Here is a 24,277-nt window from a genome sequence, read left to right as displayed (position 1 = left end):
AGCCTTGCTGTGGTGGTTGGCTCAGTTGTCTGTGTGTGGTTTTTAATGCAGTTGCTGTGCTTGTGGTGTATGTGGTGTATGTGTTTAAAAGATAAAAATGGGAGTTGAGGGATCTGCTTGGGGGTGAATCGGAATGTGGCAGCAGCGTGCTGTGGGGGATGAGTTGGCTCCTGTCTCACCATCTGTGCTCTGCTTTGAGGGGTGTGTGCTGTGAATGGTCTCCTCTACGTGGTGGGAGGCGATGATGGTTCCTGCAACCTGGCCTCGGTGGAGTACTACAACCCCAGCACAGACAAGTGGACGTTGTTGCCAACCAGCATGAGCACAGGGAGGAGTTATGCAGGTAAACAGGCAGTGGGAGAGCGGGCAGCAGTGGGGTCATCCCTAAACTTGAGGACTGTGCCCCCTGAAGCTTTAATTTTACTTTTTTTGGTATGTTTTATGTTGATTTCAGTAGAAGGAACTTTCACAGAAGTGGTAGACACCTCCCTCGTTGCAGGCTTTGGCTTTGCGGGATGATTGTAGCAACGCAGGAGCTGCTCCCACCATAACTGTGTCTGTCTGTTCTTACAACAGGTGTGGCTGTGATTCACAAACCCTTGTGACACATGCTCAAGCCAATGTGAGGAGCAGAAGTGAAGTGGATCCAGCTAGGTGGTGTTGGGAAGATGACTGACCTCTGACTTGACCCATCTCATTGCTGTTCATGTCTTAGCATGACAAGTGATACGTTGCAAGCATCATCCACTCTGCAGTGGATTGCATAGCCAAGTGAAAATCCCTCTGGGGACGTGTTCCATGCTAGACACGAGGTGTTGCTTGTTATCTGTGGTGCAATCAGCTGTTCTTCTCGATGGCATGTGTCCTGAGATAAACACTGTGCTTGGACTGCAGGCACGGGATTTTTTGTGTGAAACAAAACTGCTACGTTTGGGCATGTGAGTGAAAATGAATGTTTCTGGATTTCTTCCCTACTGATGCTCCGTGCACATTGTTGATTGAACTACTTACTCACTGTGCCTGGAGGGTGGACTTTAATACTGGCAGGGGAAACTTCTGAGTTCCAGCAGAGAAAAAAACAGCAGAAATGGACTGGAACAGGGTGGTCTGGCTCGAGTGTGACGCTGTCTCAGCCGTACGTTTGTACATGCCACTGGACTGCTGTATGTATCCCTGAAATGCTTGTGGAAATAAACACCATGTGGTTTTTCTACTTGCCATGAATGCTGTGTGCTGTGCGTGCCGGGACCTGCTGGGCAGTGCCTTCCCTGGGGCTGAGCTCTCTGCACCTGAGCCACACTCGACTTCCCAGCCCCACACAACACATGCTGCTCCCACGGGCTTTGTTGCTCCTGTGAAACAAATGTTGCTTGAATAGAAAATGTTCCCAGCCCACACTTTTCAGCTGTGCTGAAAGCTTCAGTTCTAGCTTTGTCCAGCATCTCAATGCCATTTCATAATAGAGCATTTAGATGTTAAAAAAAAACCTTGTGGTGCCATTAATGAAGAGACATTCCGTGCAGCGAGAGCCCTCTGTCACCCAAGCAGGGATTAATGAGCCAAGTAAAATACCTGCAGTGTTTTAATGCTTCCAGAGCAGGGAGATTAACTAATCACTGTCACTGTAATTGCTATTTTAGTCTTGCCCTTACTAAAAGCATTCCTCTATTAGTATGAAGAACTCATAAGATTATTCAAAACAGACAAATCTAGATCCAGATGTAAGGGACCTGTCTTGCTTATATACCAAATTCTTAAAGTTTTCTGTTTAAGAAGATGTTTGACTTTAAAATACCTTTTTGTGTCTCCCTATGAGCTCTGACATGCTTCTGCATACAGAGGTGAGCTCCTAAAAGCTCCTCAGCTAAAGAGAACTAGTGAAGAAAAATATTTTCTCTACTCTTTTTCTTGTTGCTTGGGTTTGTTTTTCTTCTGTTTTCCCCTTGTAGATCAGCTGAGGCTTTTTCTTGTGGGCAGCTGCCCAGAGTTGTTGTGCTGGTTTCTGTCTCCATAGATCTGCTCCATGTGACCTTTGACAGTAGAAAAGAAAAATACTTAAAAATTTATTTCAGAGGGGTCCAAGCTGCATCATCTTGTGCTGCTTTTTTAGAGGAGTGGGTTTCTTCTATAAATATGTGTTCTTTGGTGTTTGGGTTGACACAGTCCTTGTAAGATGGGTGCCTGTTCACTGTGGGGAAGCAGCCCCTGCCTGTGTTGTGTTGCTGCCCAGCAGAGGGGCTGGCACTCCCTTCATGGGGAATGTGAGGTAGCTCCCACTCCCCTTGGGATGTTCTTGCTTTCACAAACAAGGGCAAACTGTCTAAAGAAAAGGCATTACTACTCTTTATGTCAACCCTTCCACTGTATGTGAGCTCAGAGGTCTGAAAATAATAATTTTTAAAAAATAGTCTTTTCCATAATACCCTTTAAACTTTTTGCTTTGAGTTTTATACAATCTGCAGCGAAACGTGCCAAAACCATAGTGTGACATGCTGCTCTTCTCTGTGGTGTTGCTTACTGTAAAAGCCATTTGGGCTGGTAGGAATGTACCCTGGTAGGAATGTATACCCAGTAGGAATGTACATCCCAGTAGGAACATATATTCCAGTAGGAATGCACATCCCAGTAGGAATGTCTATCCCAGTAGGAATATTCCCCTGACTGCAGCTGCCTTCGGATCAGAGTCCTGAGATGCACCTTTATGGTGGCATAAGGAAGGTGATGAGGCCTCAGCTGGGACAGACTCAAATTCACTGGCCCAAAAGGTGGTTCCCTTCCATGCAGCCTGGGAATAAAGGATAAAATGGGACAGACAAAGCATTTCAGTCCAAGGTAGCATCTCTTGTTAGGCGGCAGTGACTGGACAAGGCTGGACAAGCATTTGGGCACTTGTTAGGTCTGGTACAGACATAAAGCTAAATAAACTCTTCGATAAGCTACTGTACAGCCCAACTGCAGCTCAACAGTTGGGAACAGTTCCCAGCCAACATTCTCACACCTCTGGCTTCACTGGAGTAAAGGCCAATATTACCCAGAGACTGTGAGTTTATGTGGGCTGGAGATAAAAATTGGTAGGTACTGCTAGAGAGGTGCAAGGCTGCAATTTGCTGTGTTTGTCAGGTGGGAAAAGTGGGTATACCTGGAGGTGGGATAATTTCATCCCCTGCTCTCCATCTGTTCATAGACCTTTCTTAATTACTAGGTTTTGGTGGTTCTCTGCTCTTGTAAAATGGCATTTCTGCCCAGTGCTGGCCCAGAGCTGGCATGCTGGACAGGGCTAGGACTCACAGCCCTTGCCAGGGATGAGGGATGCTGTTCCCAGCCCAGCCAGTGCTCCTCGTGGTGTTCCCTCCCTTCCTTCCCAAACGTTGCAGTGTTATGCAAGTCAAGTGACCTCGTTTTCCAGCTATGCAATACAAACAACATGTGATGAACCAGCTGTGCCCCCCCACCCCCCAAAATGCTTTTGGAATTTGTCTTTGATGTGTGGTTTCATGTTTGTATTGTTCATTTTGAGCACCTGAGCCAGATCCTTTACAGATTGCCTTTTTCTAGGACTGAAAACGTAGCATTAGTATTAACAAATTTTACTGTAAATATTTTTATAAGACGATTTAAAATAATTTTTAGATTGCTTTTTATGGTCTTCAATGACATTTCTGGATCTAATTCGTGCACTCCAGTGTGGTTTTTGCTGGCTGTGGTGTAGGTGTGACTCTGTGTGTTCTCTGCACAAGAAATGCCATGTTGTAAGAAAGATCTGGGATAGCTGTTGTGCTGGTTTTACTGTTAGAAGGACAGCACTGGGCTCCACATTATGAGATAAATTCAGACCCATTACCTCAGTCACCAGTAGGCCCTTAGATTATTGGTTATTTTACAGTGATTTCAATACCCTGATTTAGTTTCCTTGTGCCATGAGTTTGGTTCCTGGGTAGTTTGGGGGACAAGCTGTCACTTGGTGGTTCTGTTTCTTGGCTCCTGCATGAGCTGCTTGAAGACAGAGATACTCTGCCCACAGCAGTCTGGGCACAACCCCCAGGATGCCAAAATCAGACAAATTATTGCAGGAGTTTTAGTAGAAGTTTTACAGACCAAACTTTAATCTTTTCCTCACGTTGGTCCTTTGTGAATATGAGCACTTTCCTCAGCTCCTTCTGTTGTAATCTCTTTCTGGGGTCACCCTGTGCTTGGCCCCCAGTGGGTTTCTGGCCCTGGGGTTTCCTAAAGGGGATTTTGCTCCTGCAGAAAAGCCCCCCAGGACAAGCCCCAGCCCCAAGAGCATCATGTGTGGTGCACACCCTGCTGGGCTTGCACTGCAGGGCAGATTTGCCTCAAGCAAGCTGTTGTTTAAACAAGTCTGAATGAAGCCCATCTTTTCCATTGGTGCCTAATAGATAAAATTGGGGTGTTTAAAATCAATTTTCAGTTCATTCAGTTTATCCAAACAGTGTCTTTTTATGGATGTGTACAACAAGTAATTAGCATAAATACACTTGGCAGCATTTGCATGTCACCACCATGAAAGTTTAATACTCTTCTCTGGTTTACATTGTTTGGAGACAAAAATCCTTAATATCCAGTGAGGTGTGGTGCCTGTTCCTCAAGGCAATGATGGCTCAACAGATAAATGCTGTTCATCAGGCTACTGTGATGGTTCAACAGATGAATGCAGCTTGGTCTTAGCCTTTGGGATTCATTATTCATTCATATATTGTCAAAGCAGTTGCCCCCTTTGCCCACATCATGCCCAAAAATCACTTTCATGTGAGCATTGTTGCTCAAGGCTGCAGTTTGGGAGTGTGCAGGATATTATGGTCTGAATATGGGCTCATTCACCTTTTTTCATCCTCCTTTATCTTTGTTTATGGGTTTATAAATTATTTTCCTCTTCAGTGACAATAAATAAATAAATAAATAAATATTGATAATTTTAATTTGTATATTTCATGTATGAAGACCCTCAAGGGTAATGAATGATTGTGAAGTAATTTACCTGGCTGTGAATTTTTTTGGTTTTGTAAACCAGACTACTTTGGTTCAGTAGCTGACAGTATACTCTAACAAGTTGGTTGACTGTTTAAGCTCATTTTTTAAATTAAAGTTTTTTTTGCATGAGTGTGGAGGACAAAGGACTTTGCAAAGTAACTCTCTTGACAGCTGTCTTGTCCAGTGCGACGAACAACTCAAGGAACCTTCTTCACTGACATATTTATATTATGAAAGAAAATCACGCTGTAGTTCCCCATCATTTAATTTGAATAAAAACTGGACTAATGAAACTTTTCTGTGTCTGTTTTGGCTTTGTTGGCTTCTGACAACAAGAAGCACTCTCATCACTCCACATGGCTTTATTTGTCCCTCTGTAATCACAGCAGGTGCCAGCCCTGGGTCGCTCTGCCCCTTGCTGGGGGGTGGTGGCACTCACACGTGCTGATGCTGAGATGCTGCCCTGATGCCAAGCTCTGGTGCTGTCCCAGACTCTGCTCTGCTCCTTTTCCAAGGCAAGTTAAAAGCATTTCTCCTGGGGGTGGGGAAGCCCTTGGTTCAGGGCATGGTTGGCAGAAGACAGAACCTTTTGGGGAATGCAGCTGTGAAGAGAGAAGATGCAAAAAATGAGAGTTTAGCGCCTAGGGCTCAATATTTCTTAATAACACCATAAAGTAACACATTAGCCAAGCCACCCAACTCATTTTGCTTTATGCTCACAAAACATCTCACTGAGCTCTTTGGTTTTCCAGAAATGCTCCTTGTGCCTCCCTCATCTGTTAATACCAATGTACAACATCAAATTTACCATGTGGGATCCTGAAATTTAATTACCTGATACACAGATAATGAATGACATATTGTGGGTTGCTCTATGCAGCTGGGGGATTTTGCAATTATTCCTGATTTCATTTCAAAATTACTTTTCTCTTGTGCAGCTGGCTCCTTTTTATTCATGTTTAAGCTGATGAATCTATGAACCTGCAGCTAAAGAAAAGCCTTGGCAATCCAGGGAGAAATCTCACTACCTTGACTTTGCTGCCTGATTTTTTTTTTCTCTGCTATTATTATTTCTTTTTTTCACCTTATATTATATATCACCAATCTTATATTTTCACCTTTGGGCATGTTTTCCATCCTACATTTCACCCTTGACAGGGCAGAAACTGTATAGCAGTAGCTGCCACCTTGCCTCATTCACCTCAGAAGGGTCAGGGTTAGGGTTTTGCAGTGAGGAAAGGAAAGAAGACAAGGGGAAAACTCCCCCAGTGGGGTTACAAGGTCAGAAAAGCAGCTCCTCTCTTTGCTGTTGGGTGTCACACATGCTGGAATAACCCAGGGTGAGATGTGCCACATGTGCAGCAGAAATGTTTTGTGATTTGGTGCCTGAGTCATCTGGAACTGGAATCAAAGGTAGGGCAGGAAACTCCAACAACTTCAGCTATGGAAACTCCGACACCTGATCAAAGATTAACCTGTCCATTTGTGAATAAATAAGGGCAAAGAGGAATTCCCTGTGTCCCTGAGCTGCATTGATGATCTGAGTTGGAGATGGGATGTAGCTGTGGAGGGTTCAGATGGCAAAATTCCCTCTGCTCTGGCTGGAATCTTGTTCTTTGGCTGTGCTAAGGGTGGATGGCAGAGAATAACTGCAATTAAAATAACAAAATCTGTTGGATACTTTTGAAAAAGCCTCTAGGAGGCAAAGCACCACTACAGAAACATTGCTAAGAAGTACCCAGGGTTCCCAAAGCATCCTACAGTTGCTCAGTGACTGATGATATTGCCTCACAGAATGTTATTCTGCACTGTAAACAGGCACAGAATCACTTAACTACTCAGTGACACGAAATATTCTAAGAAATTTGCCAAAGTGATTAATGTTAACGTTCTTGTTCAGCAAATTGAATGAGATTTAATTGGCACAGCTGCTGAAACTCAATGCATTTGATTTGGCCTTGATTTACAAAATATGTTATCGTGAGCCTCCTCCTTCTTTCACTGCAAACCTCCACGGCCTCTGCTAAGCACATTGCTCAGTGAATTACTGGCCTTAAATGTTAGAGGGATTTTTTTCTCCGCTCAGTAAGGCTTCTAAAAGGGCCCTTTGAAGTATGAACACCTGTCCCAAAGGATCTGTTCTTCTTACCTAACCACAAGAGGTTCAAATGTTACTTTTCAATGTTTTCCTTATACTTTGTTACATTATACTCTTTCCACAATATTTGTCACTTATTACTCTTAAAATGCCCCTCACCTTTGACTTTGGATAGAGAAAATGCTGCAGGATATATGATGCACCATGGTCCAGTCTCAACCCATGGACAACCCAAGAAAAATGGGTTTTAAAACCTGCAAGAGCAGGGCTTTATGTCTCAAAAATCAGTCCAGTTACTTGTTACATAAGTTGTTTTTAATATCTGTATCTTGAACATAAAACATGCTTTTGTTTTTCAAAGTATATGTGACATTTTGAGTAGCTTGGTTTATCTAACACAAAATGAAACTGATATCTTTACAAAATTAGTTAAAGAAAGTGGGCAGTCAGGTGGAAGCAAGTTACTTAAAGCAGGAGCACCTGCTTGATGACTTAACCTTAATTGCCATCAAGTGGTTGAAGCACAGGAGTTGGCTGCCTCACTTGTACCCATCCCTCCACCCTGGGAAAGCAGGGAAGCTTTGATCCCTGTTCTGGACTGTCTCCCATTTTTCTCTGCAGGAAACACCTCATACACCCAGCTGGTCCCAAAACCCTTGTCCTAGCAGGGACAGACAGGAGATGGTTTCTGGGGGAGCTGCTGTGGTGCATACACCCAGATGATCCCAAAACCCCTTGTCCCAGCAGGGGCTGGTTTCTGTGGAGCTGCTGTGGTTCATACACCCAGCTGGTCCCAACACCCCTTGTCCCAGCAGGTGCAGACAGGGCTGGTTTCTGTGGAGCTGCTGTGGGAAGCCGTGGGAAGCTGTGCTGGCTGCGAGGGGGATTTGGCAGAGCAGGCTCCAGAGGACATCATACCCCAGCCAAAGGAGAGCAGGGTGAGTGAGGATGGAGCTGCAGCAGAAAGGGCAGCCACAAAGCAGGGGGAGCTCTCAGCCCCGTGGGGGCTCCCTGGGACACAGGTGGTTGCAGCCATTGGGGCATTTGGCAGGGTTGGTGGTGGCGTCTGTGCCAGGTCACAGGGAATTCTTGTGTTCTCTCCTTTGTGCTTCCTCTCTGCATCTCCAATGGCCATGCTGTAGGATGAGAAAAATCCTGGGATCCCTCCCTAAGTTCGGGAGATGTTTTCCTAGAAGGAGATGATGCATTGAGGATACAGAACCACAGATTTCTGTTGGCTTCACCTGTGCTCGGAGATGGATATTTTCTTGAAAAGTTATTTTGTGTTTAATAAGTTTCAGCATTTGATACGTTTATTTATGGCAAAATATTGCAGGCTCAGGTGCTGGCTGAAGGAATGTGATGCTCCCCAGTGCAATCCTGTGGCAGTGGGATGCACTGGGGGGCTGGATGCAGCCAAGGTGCTGGGCTGAGGGCTGCAGGTTCAGGTGGGAGTCCTGGCCTGGCTGTCCCAGCAGGGATGATCCATCAGTGCCATCAGCCTGTTTGCTGATACAGGGCTCCTGGGAAGTGCATGGTCCTGGGGGATACATCAAGTGATAGCTCTCTTTGATTCCTTTCCAGGCTGTTATTTATTATGACTTTTTTTCCTTCTCTCTTTCACACTTCAGCACTTTCCCTTTGTCCCCTGTGTGTGCACAGTGCCAATGTCACCAGTCCTGCAGCTGGTGTCCTCCATGCCGGTGACAAAGGGGACTCAGGGGGGTGTCCCTGCTCACAAATGTCTCCTCAGCTGCTCTGTAGCTCAGGGGACAAGTGTCAGCCTGCAGGGTGGTGCAGAGCCAGGCAGAGACTGGGAAGCACCAGAAGAAGAAAGATCCTGTCTTCACAGAAGGGTATCCTGAGACAAAAGAGATTTATCAGTTTGTCATTTGTGAAGGGAGGAGAGGGAAGATAATTCCCTTCTGGGTTGTGAAAAATGCCTCCTACCTGAAGACAAACTAATTTTTTTTTTCTAGACTGAAGGTCAGGTTGAGCTTTAAAAGTTAAAAAATTATATAGGTATTTTAAACTTGCTTAGAAAGCAGCTGCAAAACCCTCCTCTCAAAGGAGACCTGAATTTGGGTAAAGGAAACTCGATGATTTTTTAGTGCTATGTGCAAGAGAAGGACACTTCATTTATTGAAGTGGGGTTCCTCTCAAAAAAAAAAGTGAGCAATGATTCAGCTTCCAGTGTCCTCTTGTCCTGGGGAAGTTTTGGTGTCTGTCACAGGGATTTGAACATTGTGACTGTGGTCTAAACAATTTCTCTTGTGCAGCAACTACCTAAGAATAATTAACCCTAAATTAATCCCTCTCTGTTTTCTGTGTGTTTTATAATGTCTGGTTGCTATATTTGATAGTTAATGTGGCAAACAGTTTTTTTCTGAAAATGGAATTAGAAAGTCCTGAAAATGCATGTTAGAAAATAGTATCAGCTTTCTCCAGACTCAAGTAGCAGATATAAAGGATTCTTTCTGCCCCAGCAAGTGCTTATCTACTGATAATTCAGGTTTTGCCAGGTATGTGGCTGGAGATATTAGAAATAATCAGACAGCTTCCCCATGAGATTCTCTTGTGCTTTATCATAAAGCCTATGTAATTTTTCTCCCCCCTTTATCTAGTTAATTCTGCAGTTTCAATGCGTGCAGCAATTTGAGTCAGTGCGGGGTAAACGTCTGTTTTCTCTGGCACTGGCAGGGTGCAATCATCCCCAGGCTGGGGGAACAACCGCTCCAGAAAAATCCCTTTGAATGAGTGGCAGTGGGAGGAAAGAGGCTGAGGAGCCTGATGGGATTTGGCTCGGGATGTGCCATGCAGAGCCCTGGACTCTGGGGGTCAGCACAGCCAAATGAATGAGTGTGAGCCTGGCGAGTGAGAGCCTTTTGTGATTCAGGGGGACTTCCTGAAAACAGTGTTTGGGGAAAAAATATAAATATTTTCTTCTCAAGCAGTGCAACTGCACGATTCCAGCATCTGGGTTGTATTTTGCATGCAGATTGGGATGAAAAGTACTGAAAGTGACACAAATCCTTCCTGCTCTGCTCTTCAGAGTCATCATATCTGAGCTTCACATTGAAAGTGGGCTGCAGACAAGGAGCTGGAGTTTTTAAGGGCTGTTTCTCTTAAGCCATGTACTTTGTACTTTGTCATCTCTTTTCTGGTAGGAGGTGCCTGAAGCTGCAGTGAGCTGAGCAACAGCTGATGTGTGGGGGAGCATTTGATTGATCTTGGGAGCAAAACCTGTGCACTTGGAGCTGCAGTCTTAATTAAGCCTCAACACTGGCTGTCTGTGAGCTCTGAGGGGTGTCATGAACTGTTTTGTGAACTGAACTGTGTAAAAGACACTGGGGGGCTGCAGTGGGTCCGAGAAGGGCCGGGGAAGGGTCTGGAGCACAAGTCTGATGAGGAGCAGCTGGGAAAGGGGCTCAGCCTGGAGCAAAGGAGGCTCAGGGGGGACCTTGTGGCTCTGCACAGCTCCTGACAGGAGGGGACAGCCGGGGGGGTCGGGCTGGGCTCCAGGGAGCAGGGACAGGTTGACAGGAACAGCCTCAGGGTGTGCCAGAGAAGGTTTAGGTTGGATATCGGGGAAGGATTCTTCACAGAAAACCCTGCCCAGCCCTGGCACAGCTGCCCAGGGCAGTGGTGGAGTCACATCCCTGGAGGGATTTACAAGAAGTGCAGAGGTGGCACTTGGGGACATGTTCTAGTGCTGGGGTAACAGTTGCTCTTGATGATCTTGGAGGGCTTTGCCAACCTAAACAATGTCATGATTTACGCCCCTTCACAGTTTGATTCTCTGCTAATTCTAGTCCCCTCAAGAAACTCAAAGCAGAAATCATGCCTTACTGATGGAGATAAAGAGAGAGAGGCTTAGGGTCTCTCTCCAGCTGGGACATGCCAAAGATGCCTGGGACAAATTTGGCATTTTGCCTCCTATGTAATGATTGAATCCTGCCAAAGCTGCTGATCCTTGAGTGCAGGTGACAAGGAAGGATGAGAGGATGCTACTCTCCAGCAGCTGAGTTCTGGGATTCAAATCTAATGGAAACAACATTTACATTTCAAGTCTCAATGACATTACCAACAAGCTCCTCAGCTCTGTAAGTAGCATTTAGTAATTTCTGGATGTCAGAGTATGATTTTGTTGAGCAGGTACAGTTGGTAGCTGGGCAAACAATTACTCTTGGTAGAAATCACAGTCCCTTATTTATTTCACTCTGCCTCCTACCTCGAGGGCTTTTTTATTTGAAACTCATGAAATAAGGCCCCAGAGGTTATTAGCATCTCCCTTTTCTATCATAACCCAGAAGTGGGCACTGCCTAGGAAGGCACTGATTGCCTATGCTGTCACTGGCTTGTTGATGAACCAGAAAAGCTTCTATTAGTTTATGGAAATGAGACTGAGACTTACACAAAAGCTTGACACCATGCCATGTTTTTAATTAGTTTTTTTGAAAAGATATGTGAGTTGAGACACGCATACACTGCTGGTTCTTAATGTGGCTGTTAAGGAGCAGGTCCTTGCTTCTGAAATCTGTGTCTTTTTGCAGTGATCTCATTTTGTAATTACCATTTAAACAAATCAGGCAGGTTCCTCTAATTCTGCCCCTTCCAGAAAATACCTCTTCAGCTGGCCTGCTTCTTTCAATGAGAGATTATCTGGATTTGTTCACAAGCAAATGTAAAAGCAAATGGTGAAATCAAGATCAGGTGCTTGGTTATTTGTACAACTAGTTTTAGTACTAACTGAGCCCTTTCAATTAAATATTTTCCTTGACATTCTTAATCTTATGAAGCTACAACAGATTCCCCAAATCTTGTGGTTTATGGATAGGATTATTAGTGGAACCTGGAGCTATTTGTGGCTTCTCGAAGGGATCACTAACATTTTTAAGACTTTTTTTTTTCCTTTTGTGTCAGGAAGCAGCTTTACATAGGCAAGTAAATGTGGGAAAAATGTAACCTGCTCCATTGCCTGATCACCTTAAAATATCCCCTAAACTGTTCAGTTTCAGATTGTGACAGATTAACAGATGACAGTTTGTTTCATCACCTTTGGTAAACCCAGTTTTAATTAACTGACGTTTTAATGGTTCCTAAGTGGTCACAGGCTTCAGTATAACTGAATTTAATTTAATTTGTTGGGCATGGTTCTGCACTGGGGAAGTGCACAGCCAAGCCTGTGCTCTGATCCCTGCTGCAGCAGTGCCAGCCCACAATCCATCACTCACAAGTGGCATTGAGAGCTGGTCCAGAGCCCAGCTAAAAGCTGGGTAGGGACAGCAGGACGCTTCACCAGCTCTCCATGTGACTGCAAATTTGTAAATAACTGGGAAGTCAGGGTGGTTTGTTTATTTATTTATTTAAAAGAAAAGGCAGATTCCCTGTAGGAGAGGTGCCCGGCAGAGGATGTCACCTGGAGGGGGCCCTGCTGTGGCACTGAGGGTCCCTGCACGGCTCCCTCCTCCCCAGCTCAGTTCAACACCAGCCCCAGCCAGGCACAGAAACCTCCCAAGGACACCAGAAATTGCTGGTTTGTAACACTGCACATCTCTGAGGCTGCATTTTAAGGGGATCTGGAGGAAAAGCAGCACAGCCCAGTGGACACCTTTGAACTGCCAGATCCATGTGATGTTGAGGTGACACTGAATTCTGCCTCTTGCAGAATTCAATATTTGAACAACCCTTCTACTCCAAACCAGGTATTATAATCTTAGAATAATAACAATCTCTCTTTCACCAAATATATCTTCCATCCTGTGTCTGGGCTCCAATGTCCAGAGAGACACTTCACCTGCTCTTCTGTGCAACTCATATTTGTCCTCTTGAATGAAGCTGTCTGCAGCTTGAAAGTACACAGATGTGCAGAGCATAAGCTGTACAAATGTTAGCACTTGAATTTGAAGGCCTCTAAAATTGGCCTGCCTATATTTGCATGTGTATTTACTTAATTCCTTTCTTTACCAAATATATTCAGCATGCCAGGGGAATATTTCTGTGTTTTACCTGCTGGCAGGGCATCTGTATCACTTCCCACCTGAAAGAGGTGTTGCAGCAATCTCTACCTGTTGCCAAAGATATTGATTTACTAAGATAAAATACTGCGCTTAGAGCACAAAATTTAATTTAGTAATCTTAAAAAAAAATAAATTGCTGTACTTGATACTTTAGCTGCTCTGCTCACTATGCCTTTAGCTGGAACATGCACGACTATTTTTATTTTTATAAGCCATGTACTTGTTCTTCTCAGTGGTCACAGAGCACAGAAATGCTCTTTGTGGCAGTGATCTGGTTTGGTGTGTTATGTTTATACAGGAACTTTTTGTTCTGATGGTGCTGTATGGAAGCTTTTATAAAACTGACACAGATTGAGACTCTTCCCCTTCATATTATTGTAATAATATCATATCATAATTCATAATATTCTTGAAGGGCATCTGGGAGGGTGTGAGAGGGTGGGGGAATCTCATCAAAGCTGTGTTCTGCAAGCAGGTACTGCCCAGAGTTTTAAAGATGATTGGTGTGAGACCCCATTTTACTAAACCATAGCTATAATGAAAGATAATTTGGTGATCTTGCCCTGGAAGGGTTGGACAGACCCTGCCAGCCCTGATGTGCTGGCTTTGCTGTGTCTGGACTCATCACCTACAGCCCCTGGAGAGTTTCTCTGAGCTCATGACCTCGATGGCTCTGTCCATCCTTCACCTGCCTCTGTCTGTCTGTCTGATCTCCTGGTCACTTCCAAAGGGGTTCATTTAAAATGGAATTGGAATATGGAGGAATTATGCCCAACCTGGCGCTGCCAAGAACTATGGAATAAACAAAGACAAGTTGGTTACAGAGCCCTGGCTAGCAGGAGAATTAACAAACTCAGCTGCTTCCAGAAGTGCTCCAGCCAGTGAAACTCTTACCCCAGGGCCCAAGAAACCCCCATGGCAGCAGATCCCAGTTTCTCCAGGCATGCAGGAAGGAAGATGCTCACCCAGCCACCCTCTGGCAAAGTCCTTTCATGGTCCCTCTGAAGGCCATTCCCTATGCTCAGCATGTACTAAAATTACAACTGAATAAGTACTAATATTAATTTAATTTAACTATTACCTGAATATAGCAAGGATTTAAAGGAAATATTAATTTCTTGGTCTTTGCGGTGTAATATTGCTTCTGCAAACTCTTCAGTAGAGAATGGGGAACCCTGGCAAGATTCTAAATATTGCTAAATGCTGCCTTTAACCATGTCTCAGCACACAGAGGATGAAATTAATGAATCTGATGATAATGAAGGTATAACAACAAGATGAGTGTTGTGCCTACAGGTTAATTATCAAGTAATTCAAGGGAGGCTGCCTTTATAAGATTGATTTGTGTGATAATATTGTGTGTTGGTTTTTGGTAGTGGGGGGGCCACAGAGGTGACTTCTGTGAGAAACTTCTAGAAGATTCTGCCATGGCTCTGAAGATGGACATGCTGCTGGCCAGGGCTGGGCAATGAGAGAGGCTGGTAACACCCCTGTGATAACAGATTTGGGAAGGAAATCAAAACAAAGTGGGGCACAGTCTTTTCCCACCTAGAGAAGAGGAGGAGGTGAGAACCTGTGAGGGAAACAAGCTGGAGACACCAAGGTCAGTGGGGAAGAAGGGGCAGGAGGTGCTCCAGGGGCCAGAGCTGAGATTCCTCTGCAGCCATGGTGAGAGCAGGGTGAGACAGCTGTGCCTCACAGCCCACAGAGATCCACAGGGGATGCAGAGATCTACCTGTAATGGGATAGAACATAAGAAAATAAAGGTAGTATAGAAAGTAATCTTACCCTAAGGAGTTGCAGCTGGGCTAATTATTATAGATTAGGAACAGGCCACAGCTGTAGGCAATAAGAAGAAGAGTGCTATAAAAGAGTGGATTGGTTGGTTGAGGGGAACTGGAGTCAGTTGCTGCTGTGAGAAGAAGGAAGAGTCAGTGCTCTGAGGAACTGCCCACGAGAAACACCAAGGTGGTATGAAACTCTGGCAATAATAATTCAAGAATATGGAACCCTTGTGATGTAGTGACAACATCTGCCCACAGCCAGTGGGGATCCATGGGGGATGCAGAGATCAGTATGTAGAAAACACAGTTTGGAAAAAACTGTGACAGTAGAAAAAATGGGGGGAAAAAAAGTGAGCAAAGCATCTAGATGTCAGTGAAACTCCTCCAGGTGATAGAAAGAAGAAGAGGCATGGAGTATTGGGAGCTGTAGTGGCTTTGAAAGAAGCCAAAAGTAAGACAGGAGTGCAGATGTCTGAAAATGATGATTTTGCAAGAGGAGGACTCAGCAAATGAAAGGAAATGGAGTTGTTTGCCATGAAAGATGGTGGTTCTGGGAGTAGCAGCCTTGGTTTGAGCTGTCCATGGAAAAACTCTGGCTGCAGGGCCAGCTCTGAATGAGGCAGAAATCTGCATGCAGCTTCAATTTCTAAAAGCTCATACTTCAACTGATTTCAGTGCTGGAATAAGCATTTGGAGTTTAATAGAAATACAGTTCTGGAGGCTGGGACACCTGAGGAGACATTTCTGGTTTGGAATAAAGTCTCTGTTCCTCTAACACTGAGTTAGTCAAGGGTTATTTTGGCCATTAAAGGAGACTGAAACCCGCAGGAAAAGGAGTTTTTTCCCACCACAAGATGGCATCAGTTTTGCAGAGATAGGCTTGCAAAAGGACCTTAGGCTGGAGACGAGAGTGGATCTAAAATAAAAACAACATTTTAAAATTGATATCAGACTGGTATGAACCAAGTATTTGTCTCACAAGTGTCCCTTGGAAAACTGTGTTACCTAAAAGCTTATTTTGGGTGCATAAAAGGAAGGTCCCACTGATCAGAACAGGCAGTGCAGCTGCTGATTGTGATCCTACTGGCATGAACCAAATTTTGCCTGCAAATGCTTTTCTGCTGTTTGTGCACATCTGATCTAAGTGAGTTTATATTTCTCTCATAGGCCTCCTAAAGCCTTTCAGTTGTTTGCTGTAAGCCAGCAACAATATTTACCCTCATTTAAAGCTCATCTGATGTGTTCTATTGTGGTTTGCTTTATAGAAATCCTCATTTACATGTTTGATGCTCCACATGTGTATTTTCCAATCCTTTTTCTGGGCTCCATTTTGGCTCTGTGTGGCCTCATAAAGTTTTTTTTGAGGTAAAATCCCTCTAAATACTTGTGTTGCCTCATAAATCAGCTGGACTGAATTTTATATTAATTTAGATAATTTTGTAGTTATCATTGTGAATCCAGTAGTAATCTGCTATTAAGCTCAGAATATATTGGTACTTCTTGGACTTCTCTGTTCAGAGTTTTGATTGGTTTTTTTTCATTTTGTGTTATGAAAGATGTCCAAAATCCTGTTTTGTACCATAGATCTGTGGTATTTGCTAAATAGAGCCTCTTTACAGCATTCCAGGATGGCCGCACTCCTCTAAAAAGAGGGGAAAAAAATCTGATTTTTTTTTCTCCTTCATTTTGTCTTAAAAGCACTTCTCAAAGTGTCTCACTGGAGACTGTAACTCATGGTGTCACAGGGTTATGACAAGGCATTTGGAGATTTATCAAGTGCCACCACAGGTTCTGCTTTGTCGTGTTTTACAACTTAGAGCTGCCAAAGGCTTATTTTTTTCAACTGTTGTGTGTGTGTTGATTTGGCTTCCATAAAGCTCTCAAGATTCATGCTTTGTTTTCCTGTTTTTAGAAAAAGTCACAGGTTTTCATGTGTGCTTGTGGTGGACAGTGAATTGTCTTGGAGCCCTTCCTCCACCAGCAATGTACAAAGCAATGCTGAGTCTCCATCCACTGCACAATGATGTTCACATTCTTTTGCTCCTCCTGCAGCTCTCAAGTTTTTCCTGGAGCATAAAGTGCCTTTGTAAGGGCTGCTGTGACTGTGATGGTTGTGTTTGATCTTGCATGTACTTCACACATGAAATTCAATGGGTGTTTGAGCCAGCAGGCTTCCAAACTTAGCTTGGGATTGCTGTTTGTTACAGCATCTAGTGCCTTAAAAACCAAACCCAAGAGGAATTGCTGGACTTGATGTGTCTTTTTGGCATGGCTGATCCTGGAGGGCTGAACAAGATTAGACTGAGAGAGAGGAAGAAGAGCTTTTTCAAAACAGCTACACATTGACTCCATAATTAATTTTGTCAGATGGTCTCTGACAGAATTGCCAGGTTAGCACGTCAAACTGACCAGGAGGTGGCTGTGTCCACAGAGCAGCCCCAGGGTGTCAGGACCCAGGACATCCCTCTGGCTGTCCTGAGCAGCCAAGAGCCCTGCCGGGGGGCTCAGAGACCCTGGCACAGAGCCCAAGATGCCCCTGTGGTTTTGATTGTGACCCGTGGAGCAAATTACCAACCTTAGATGAAGATCTGCAGGCCATGACAAATTAAGTAGAATGGTAGTGAGTTTATCACGAGGTGACAAAGTAGATTTGGGGGTTTTTAGAATAGAGATTCAGGAGGCAAGATGGAGGGATCTAGTCTGTCCAGCCTTTCTCCTTCTTGGCCTCCATCTTCTGCTGTGATGTTGGCACTTACAAATTGGTTTAGAGTAGAAGCTCACTGTCAAACATAGATGATAGGTATCGGAAAGTAACTGTAAACATTGTGTACATAGCTTTTAGCATAAAGATATAACACCAGCCCGGGGCAGGCAGAGTGCCTGGACTGTCTTGCTGAGCTGACCTCGGCAGGACAGGAGAAAGAATTTTATAGATAAGGAACAATAAATAACCTTGAGACTGAGAAATGAAGACCCCTGACTCTTTCTTCAAGCACTGGGCTGGGAAAAGAGACCTTCTAACCTTTCTTGGGGTCGCTTTGACCAGCTAGAGATCCTGATGCCAGGGCTGCTAATGAAGGAGGGAATTAGCTTTGCTCTGAGAGGCACTCCAGGGCTGAGGAGCTGGGGTGATTCCATGCTGTTCTCAAGGTGTTTCATCTCTTCACCATTTTGCACCAAAAACTGACAGAGCATCAAAACAAGGCCCATGTCCGTGCCCTGGAGGGTGCCTGCAGTGCCTGGTCCTTTTCCCAGGAGGATTTGCTCAGCTGGCCCCCAACAAACACCACAAAGGAGCAAAGGTGGCACCTGCACTTTGCTGTGCCCATCACTGACTCCTGGCCATCCTGGGCCAGTCCCACGTAGCGATGGCTTTGCCTCTCAGCCAGGCAGGGCAGGACTGCGCCATGCTGAGGAGAGCTGGGTTTTCCTAACACAGGCTTGCCTGTCCAGCTTAATGTGGTTGGGGAGTCATTGTCTATTTCTCCCTTTTTCTGCAGAACTTGGGGATTACAGGTGTGGTGTCCTTCTGTTAACCTGCAGTTGGGAGCCCCCCATGGTATCTCCTGCAGGAGCAGATTTGAGAGAAGAAAATGTTCATTCTGGTGTCAGTTACCCTCCTTCCTGCAAGCAGAAATGTTCCTTTTAACTTTTTTAAACTCCACAGGAGGTAGGTTTTTTGTCTTTTGATCTTTGGAATGTTTGACAACTCATGTTACCAGACTTTTGTTTGAAATGTGCTGGGAATAGGTCTATTATTTTTCCTTCAATACAACCTTTCTTTCATAGACCGCTTTAACTTCTTAATCATGTAGAGGTAGCATATCATTATACCATTTTCCCTGTACATGTCCACTTAATGGCTTTTTACTCTTTTTAGTTCAAGGCACTTCTTAATTAATCCTTCATCAAATTATTTTAAATATTTCTTTCCTCTACATTTTTAGAAAAGTAGATAAGAAAATAAAAAGGCAAATCATTTAATTGCAAGCCTTGTATTTTTGGCATCAAAGCTCTTTGACAGAAAACCTGCAGCACTCAAGAACCTGGTGTATGAGGGCAAAGTGCCAAGCAACTCTGCATGTTTTAGACACATTTTGTCTAAATTTTGCTTTATTTCTGCAGAAGCACTGCCCTGCTCCTTGGGCAGACTGTGCACAACTTTGTGTTTCATGGCATGGCAACTCACTTTGGTTTTATATCAGTTCTTTACTGGTGGCTGTAGTAAGGACTGAGTGCAAAGGCTCCTGGCCCTGTTCTTGGCTGTGAATTTCCCTCCTGGCTAGGAGGCACCTGATGGATAAAGTCTTTGAAAATGTACCCCTCCTTTTCTGACAGTATACAGTTTATATTGCCACCTGCCAATCCCCTGTGCTGCTAAATACATGTTCATAATAACATCATAAATTTCCTGTATTGGAACTGTGGCATGAGGCAGGGCAGGTAATTTGACTCTTCCCTCTCAACATTCAGTATTTATTATTATTTTTTTCTTTAACTCCATTTGGATAGCTGTACTCTCATACACAATGTATTGCTAAAAATGCATTCAAGTTTTGAGCTGGCTGAACATGGTCCCCAGAGTCAGGATCAGTGCTTCTTACAACCAAATAACCCAATGGGTTACCCTGTGTGGGAGATGCTGAGGGAATGGGAATGAACTTCCTCCTGACTTGGAGAAGTGAAGCAGCACTTCAAAAATAATGGAAGGGTTCCTGGAAGTGTTTCTGGGCTTCAGAGAAGGAAAAGAAGTGCTTCATCAAGCCTGAGCAATGCATGTGCAGCACAGTAATGGACAGAGGAAGGAAAGAGGCGCCGTGCCAAGGGAGAGGATCCAGGTACTGAGCCCAAACAGGTTGGGAGCTCAGATTTGAAACAAGAGGAACTGGTGGAGTTGCTTATCTAGAAATGAAAGTAATACTAAACTGGATGGAATTCAAGGGATTTGAACCCAAATGTACTTAGAAGTTCAGCTGGATTTGGATAGAAGCTCCTGGGCTGGCAGAGGGTTCTGCAGGTGCTGTCTGCACTGCAGTCCTGTGTGCTGTGACCTGCAGCTGCTGCTGTCATAGCATGAGCAGTCCCTAGAGAATTGTTAAGAATCAAACAAGGCATGGGCCTCTTTAAAAGCCTCCACAGGCTGATGTTAAGCAGTTTTTGGGGAGGCACCGTGTGGGTGTGATGACCATGGGTGGTGTTGGCTCCTCTGCCTCCAAGAAGCTCCTCTGGAGTGTCCTTGAGGAAATGGAGGAGAGGGACTGACAGATCCCTCTCTGTTCACCTTCCCCTGCACCCTGGGTTACAGGAGATGGGGCTGCTCTGCTGGAATTGTTGGGATGTTTGTCTCTGTTGTGAATGAGGGAGGAAAGCCTTTTCATCCAAGGAAATGATCTTTCCATGTTAATTAGCAAGGGCCTTGGCCAGTCTCTGAATTCTTGGAACTGACTTTAAAGAGAGAGATATGCATATGTTTGTGATTATTTTACACCAGCATTATTTTGCAATGGGATTGTTGGCAGAAGCTGTTATTGGGAGTTTTCCCTGTCTTAATTTAAACTCATCAAATTAAATTGAACCAGAGAAGGAGGCATTCTGAGTTCAGTCTCCTTCCTCTCCTTCTTCCTCCTCTGCTCCCAGTCCCACACATAATGTGAGTCTCAGAGTCCCTTGGCCAGCAGCCCTGCTCCAGGCCTGACAGAGTTTTCTCTATTTGTGAGAACAAAAGCTGCAGTGAGCCTGGAGCAGTCCCCCCAGACTGGCAGCATGCACAGAGCAGGCAACAGATGCTGGCATTTTTTGTAAACCCAAAACCTAATTATGCTTGGAGCAGTCCCACAACTCTGGGGGAAAAAAAACCCCACCCCTCCAAACTGATTTATGGATTCCAGTCATCACTGCTGGGTTTTAAAGCAGCAGAATATGATTTTCAGTGATGTTCCCTTTCCTCAAGCTCAGGAAAAAGGCAGGAGTGACTGGGGATGATGAGTTTGGTGCCTTCCCACTGTAGGGCTGTGTGCTGGGGCACTCCTCATTGCCAGAGGAAGCTGAATTCTCACTGGGGCATGAAACAGGGAGCCTGGCATTTAGCAGGCATGCAGGTGTGGCCCCAGCATTTAGTAAGAGTTGAGGGCTGATGAAGCTGCTTCCAGAGTGCTGTTAAGGATATCTGTCATATTATGATGTCAAAATCCAGTGTGACTCTGTACAGCTTATTATTTTTGCTGTTTCAGAGTGGGTATTTCTTGATTCATCTGTATTGAACAGACACTTTATTCTTATCACAGTACCTGCCCTGCAAGCATGGATAGCTGGAGAACCTTGACCCTTTTATGATCCAGGCTTCTAGAGACCCAGAGGCAAATATATGAAAACTGCCTTTCACAAAAATGTAAATTATAAACTGAATAGCAATTTTTTTGCCCCATCAGGATAAAATTTGTGTATGCCTGAAGCAGGAGAAAAGCTACCTAGAGGAGAGGCAAAGCATTTCCCAGAGCCTTGGAAGGAAGACTCTGATACACCTCCAGTTCAACTGGACTAACAGCCCATGGCAGCTTTTGGACACCTTTTGTGTCTCTACAGATCTCATTTTAGGTGCAAAAGAAATGTTTTGCCAGTGAAGACTAAAGAAAAAATATATTCTGTGTGCTCTGCTTGTGGATGATGGGGAAATGTTGTAGTCTGTAGGCAAGTTCATTGGAATTGGACTTGCAAAACAGCTCAGCCACAAGAGAAAGTAAAGCAGTGGCTCTGGGGTGCAGAGGAGGTGAAGGGCTGTGGAAAATGGGCTCCCAGGGACAGCTGAGAGGAGTCTGTGTGCTGGGGAGGTCTGAAATCCACCACGATGGTGTGGGCATCTCCTCCAGCACAGGCTGGATCTGGAGACAGACAGAATGACAGACAACAGCTTCTGACAGGAGGACTTTTGGCACAATCATCTCCTGCTCCTTTGGGAGTTCCAGGCCCCTGAGAGCTGATGTCACTCAGATGTCACTGAGGCAGGGATGTGGATTTCAGAGGCTGTTGGCAGTTTGTAGAGGGCTGAGCTCTGACTGGAGCTGACACCACACTGGTTGTGAACCTGCTCCCTAGGCTCCTGTTTGCCCAGGAGAGCTCTGTGTGTGTGGATATGTCTGTGGTGGTGCTGTGGTTTGGTTAACAGGGCTCTTTTGAAGCAAATCCTGTGGTTGTCCCTACTTCTCGTGCCCTGGTTTGCATGGCAGAGCCATCTGAGTGCTCAGAGCAGGATCCCTTCAAATGAACCCAGCTGGGTACTGGGAATATGCTCCAGTCCTCCCGTGCATCCAGAGAAAGGCTGCTGTGACACAAACCCCTGGAACATCTGTGGTTTACCCATCCCCAGCACCAGGGGTGCCACACATCCCATCCCTTCCCATCCCAGGGAAAGCTGATTCTGAGACAGCAGTTGGACAAAGCACCATCAATCTTTTTAGTACCCTGGCATGATTTGTTAGAGCTGAGTCCTTCCAGCAAATCCTGAAGATTTTCAGCAGCTATAAGCTTTTATAGCAAATCAGATTTTTCCATCTGGCTGACCAGTTATAAACACACATTTCTCAAGCTGGCTTGTTATACTGTGTTGGTATTAAAAAGAAAACCCATGATGAGCAGTGGAGTGTTCATCTGTGTCTGCTCTTGATGACCTGTGCCTCTTGCAAATGAGCACAAATAACCAGGAAAATCAGTTTGCATGTGAAATCCCAAAGACAAAAACTCGAGCACAACAAAGAAACAGATTGGTATGGGGAAGTGTTGAAGGAGGCTGAGCGTGATTGCTGCTCTGAGAGAAGCATTCTAGAGCAATAAGGAGCTTATGGAATATTGATAGGGAGCTGCCTGGATTTCACAAGTGCCACCATCCACCAGCCTTGTCAGGGTGATGGGACTGACTTTCAGCATCTGTATTCAAAAGTATTGATCTGCACCTTCAGTGTAAGCCTTCACCCAGGGATAAGCTGCACTAATTAATTTTCCTCATTTCTTCTGAATCTAGGTAATTTAAGAAATGTCTTATTAATTGTGGTTTTGATATGTTAAATTTGTGTTCTGTGTGCTGTGAGCATAATGAGAAGGGTTTGCCATCAAGGGCTGCTGTGGGTGGCAGTGTGGTGTTATCAGGTGTGGGAAAAGAAACACTCCACTTACTGCTCCCTCCCACTTGGTTGCTGACATTTTCATTGCTTTTGCGCCTGTTGTGGGTATTTTGGATGGATTCAATGATCGCAACTAGAAAGGATGTGAAGTACTTTTGACACTAAAATCTAGCAGCATATCTACAGTGCAGTCATAGCAGATTTAGGAGATCTCAACTCAAAAACAGATTTACAGCTAAGTCCCACTGTGTTCCATCAAACTCTGAACCTCTCCAGTTTAAGGTATGGAAAAGATACAACTGAGGAAGAACCTGGATTTGGTTTGCTATGGCTTGGCTGGCCTAATGCCCAATCTTTGGTGATAGTTGATTTTAACCTCTCCCCTAGCACGTGTGTGATTTTGGACCATTTGAAGTAGAGAACCTCTGAGGTTCTAATGCAATTTATTAGAAAAACATTATTTCCACAAGGGAGTGAAATCAGTTGAATGAACAATTCACATTTAATCCTCTGTCCTTCCCACCCACACTCCACCCACCCTGTGCAAGAGGGAAGTCTGGAGGAATTAAAGCAGAATGTGGTCTGGCAGTGTGTGGCTTCTGGCTGGCCTCCAGCAGCCATGTGTTAGGCTCATCACCTGTAGGATGTGGAGTGCCAGAGAGAGTGACTGCCACATAGAATGTGGAATCTTTGATGAGGGAATTCACTGTGCAGGAGACAACTCCTTCCATGGGGCCTTGCAGGCTGCTTGGCAGTTATGAGCTTTTTATAGCAAGTCAAATTTCTTCACCCATCTGCTTGTCTGCTTATGAAAATGCATCCCTCTGGTGCACTTGTTACATTTCATTACTGTTAAATAAAATCAAAAGTCAACATACCTTGGCCACTGGCTTAGTCATCTGTGTCAGCTTTTGGTGAGGTGCAGCTCCTATCAAAAGCACACAGATGCTCTGGACATAAACATCACCCCCTGTTACAGCTCCCAGGTCTCTAATCATGGAATCAACTTCATTAATGATGAGTGTAAAGGTAATGCACACCAAAGAGCAGCTGCACTGGGGAGCTTTCCCAGTGGAAACACGATGGATACGTGATGCAGATGTTGTCTTTCATGAACAATTACATTTCCCTTGATTACACCCTCTTGAGAAGGAAAACCAGAAAAGGAAGCAAATAGTAAACTTTTTTCCTGATTGCTCAAGTGCCCTTCACAGAACAAGATGCAGTAAAAACATTTGAGGGGAAATGTTAGAGAGAAATTCACTCAGGCCT

General features: G+C 44.7%; 1 protein-coding gene across 1 annotated transcript in view; it reads left to right on the top strand.

Annotated features, from left to right (window-relative positions):
* The window catches only part of KLHL3 (kelch like family member 3), a 37,826-nt gene extending 36,610 nt beyond the window's left edge, over positions 1-1,216 (top strand). Inside the window, exons 13-14 of the mRNA XM_005418701.2 lie at positions 200-343; positions 577-1,216. Coding sequence (XP_005418758.1) covers positions 200-343; positions 577-605 — 173 coding nt within the window. The 3' untranslated portion in view covers positions 606-1,216. The remainder of the gene's footprint in view (positions 1-199; positions 344-576) is intronic.
* Positions 1,217-24,277: the final 23,061 nt, after the last annotated feature.

The sequence above is a fragment of the Geospiza fortis genome, unplaced genomic scaffold (genome assembly GCF_000277835.1).
Source record: "Geospiza fortis unplaced genomic scaffold, GeoFor_1.0 scaffold55, whole genome shotgun sequence".
In the NCBI taxonomy this organism is placed as follows: domain Eukaryota; kingdom Metazoa; phylum Chordata; class Aves; order Passeriformes; family Thraupidae; genus Geospiza; species Geospiza fortis.
Note: the sequence above shows the minus strand (reverse complement) of the source record. Positions and strands in the feature narration are given on the sequence as shown.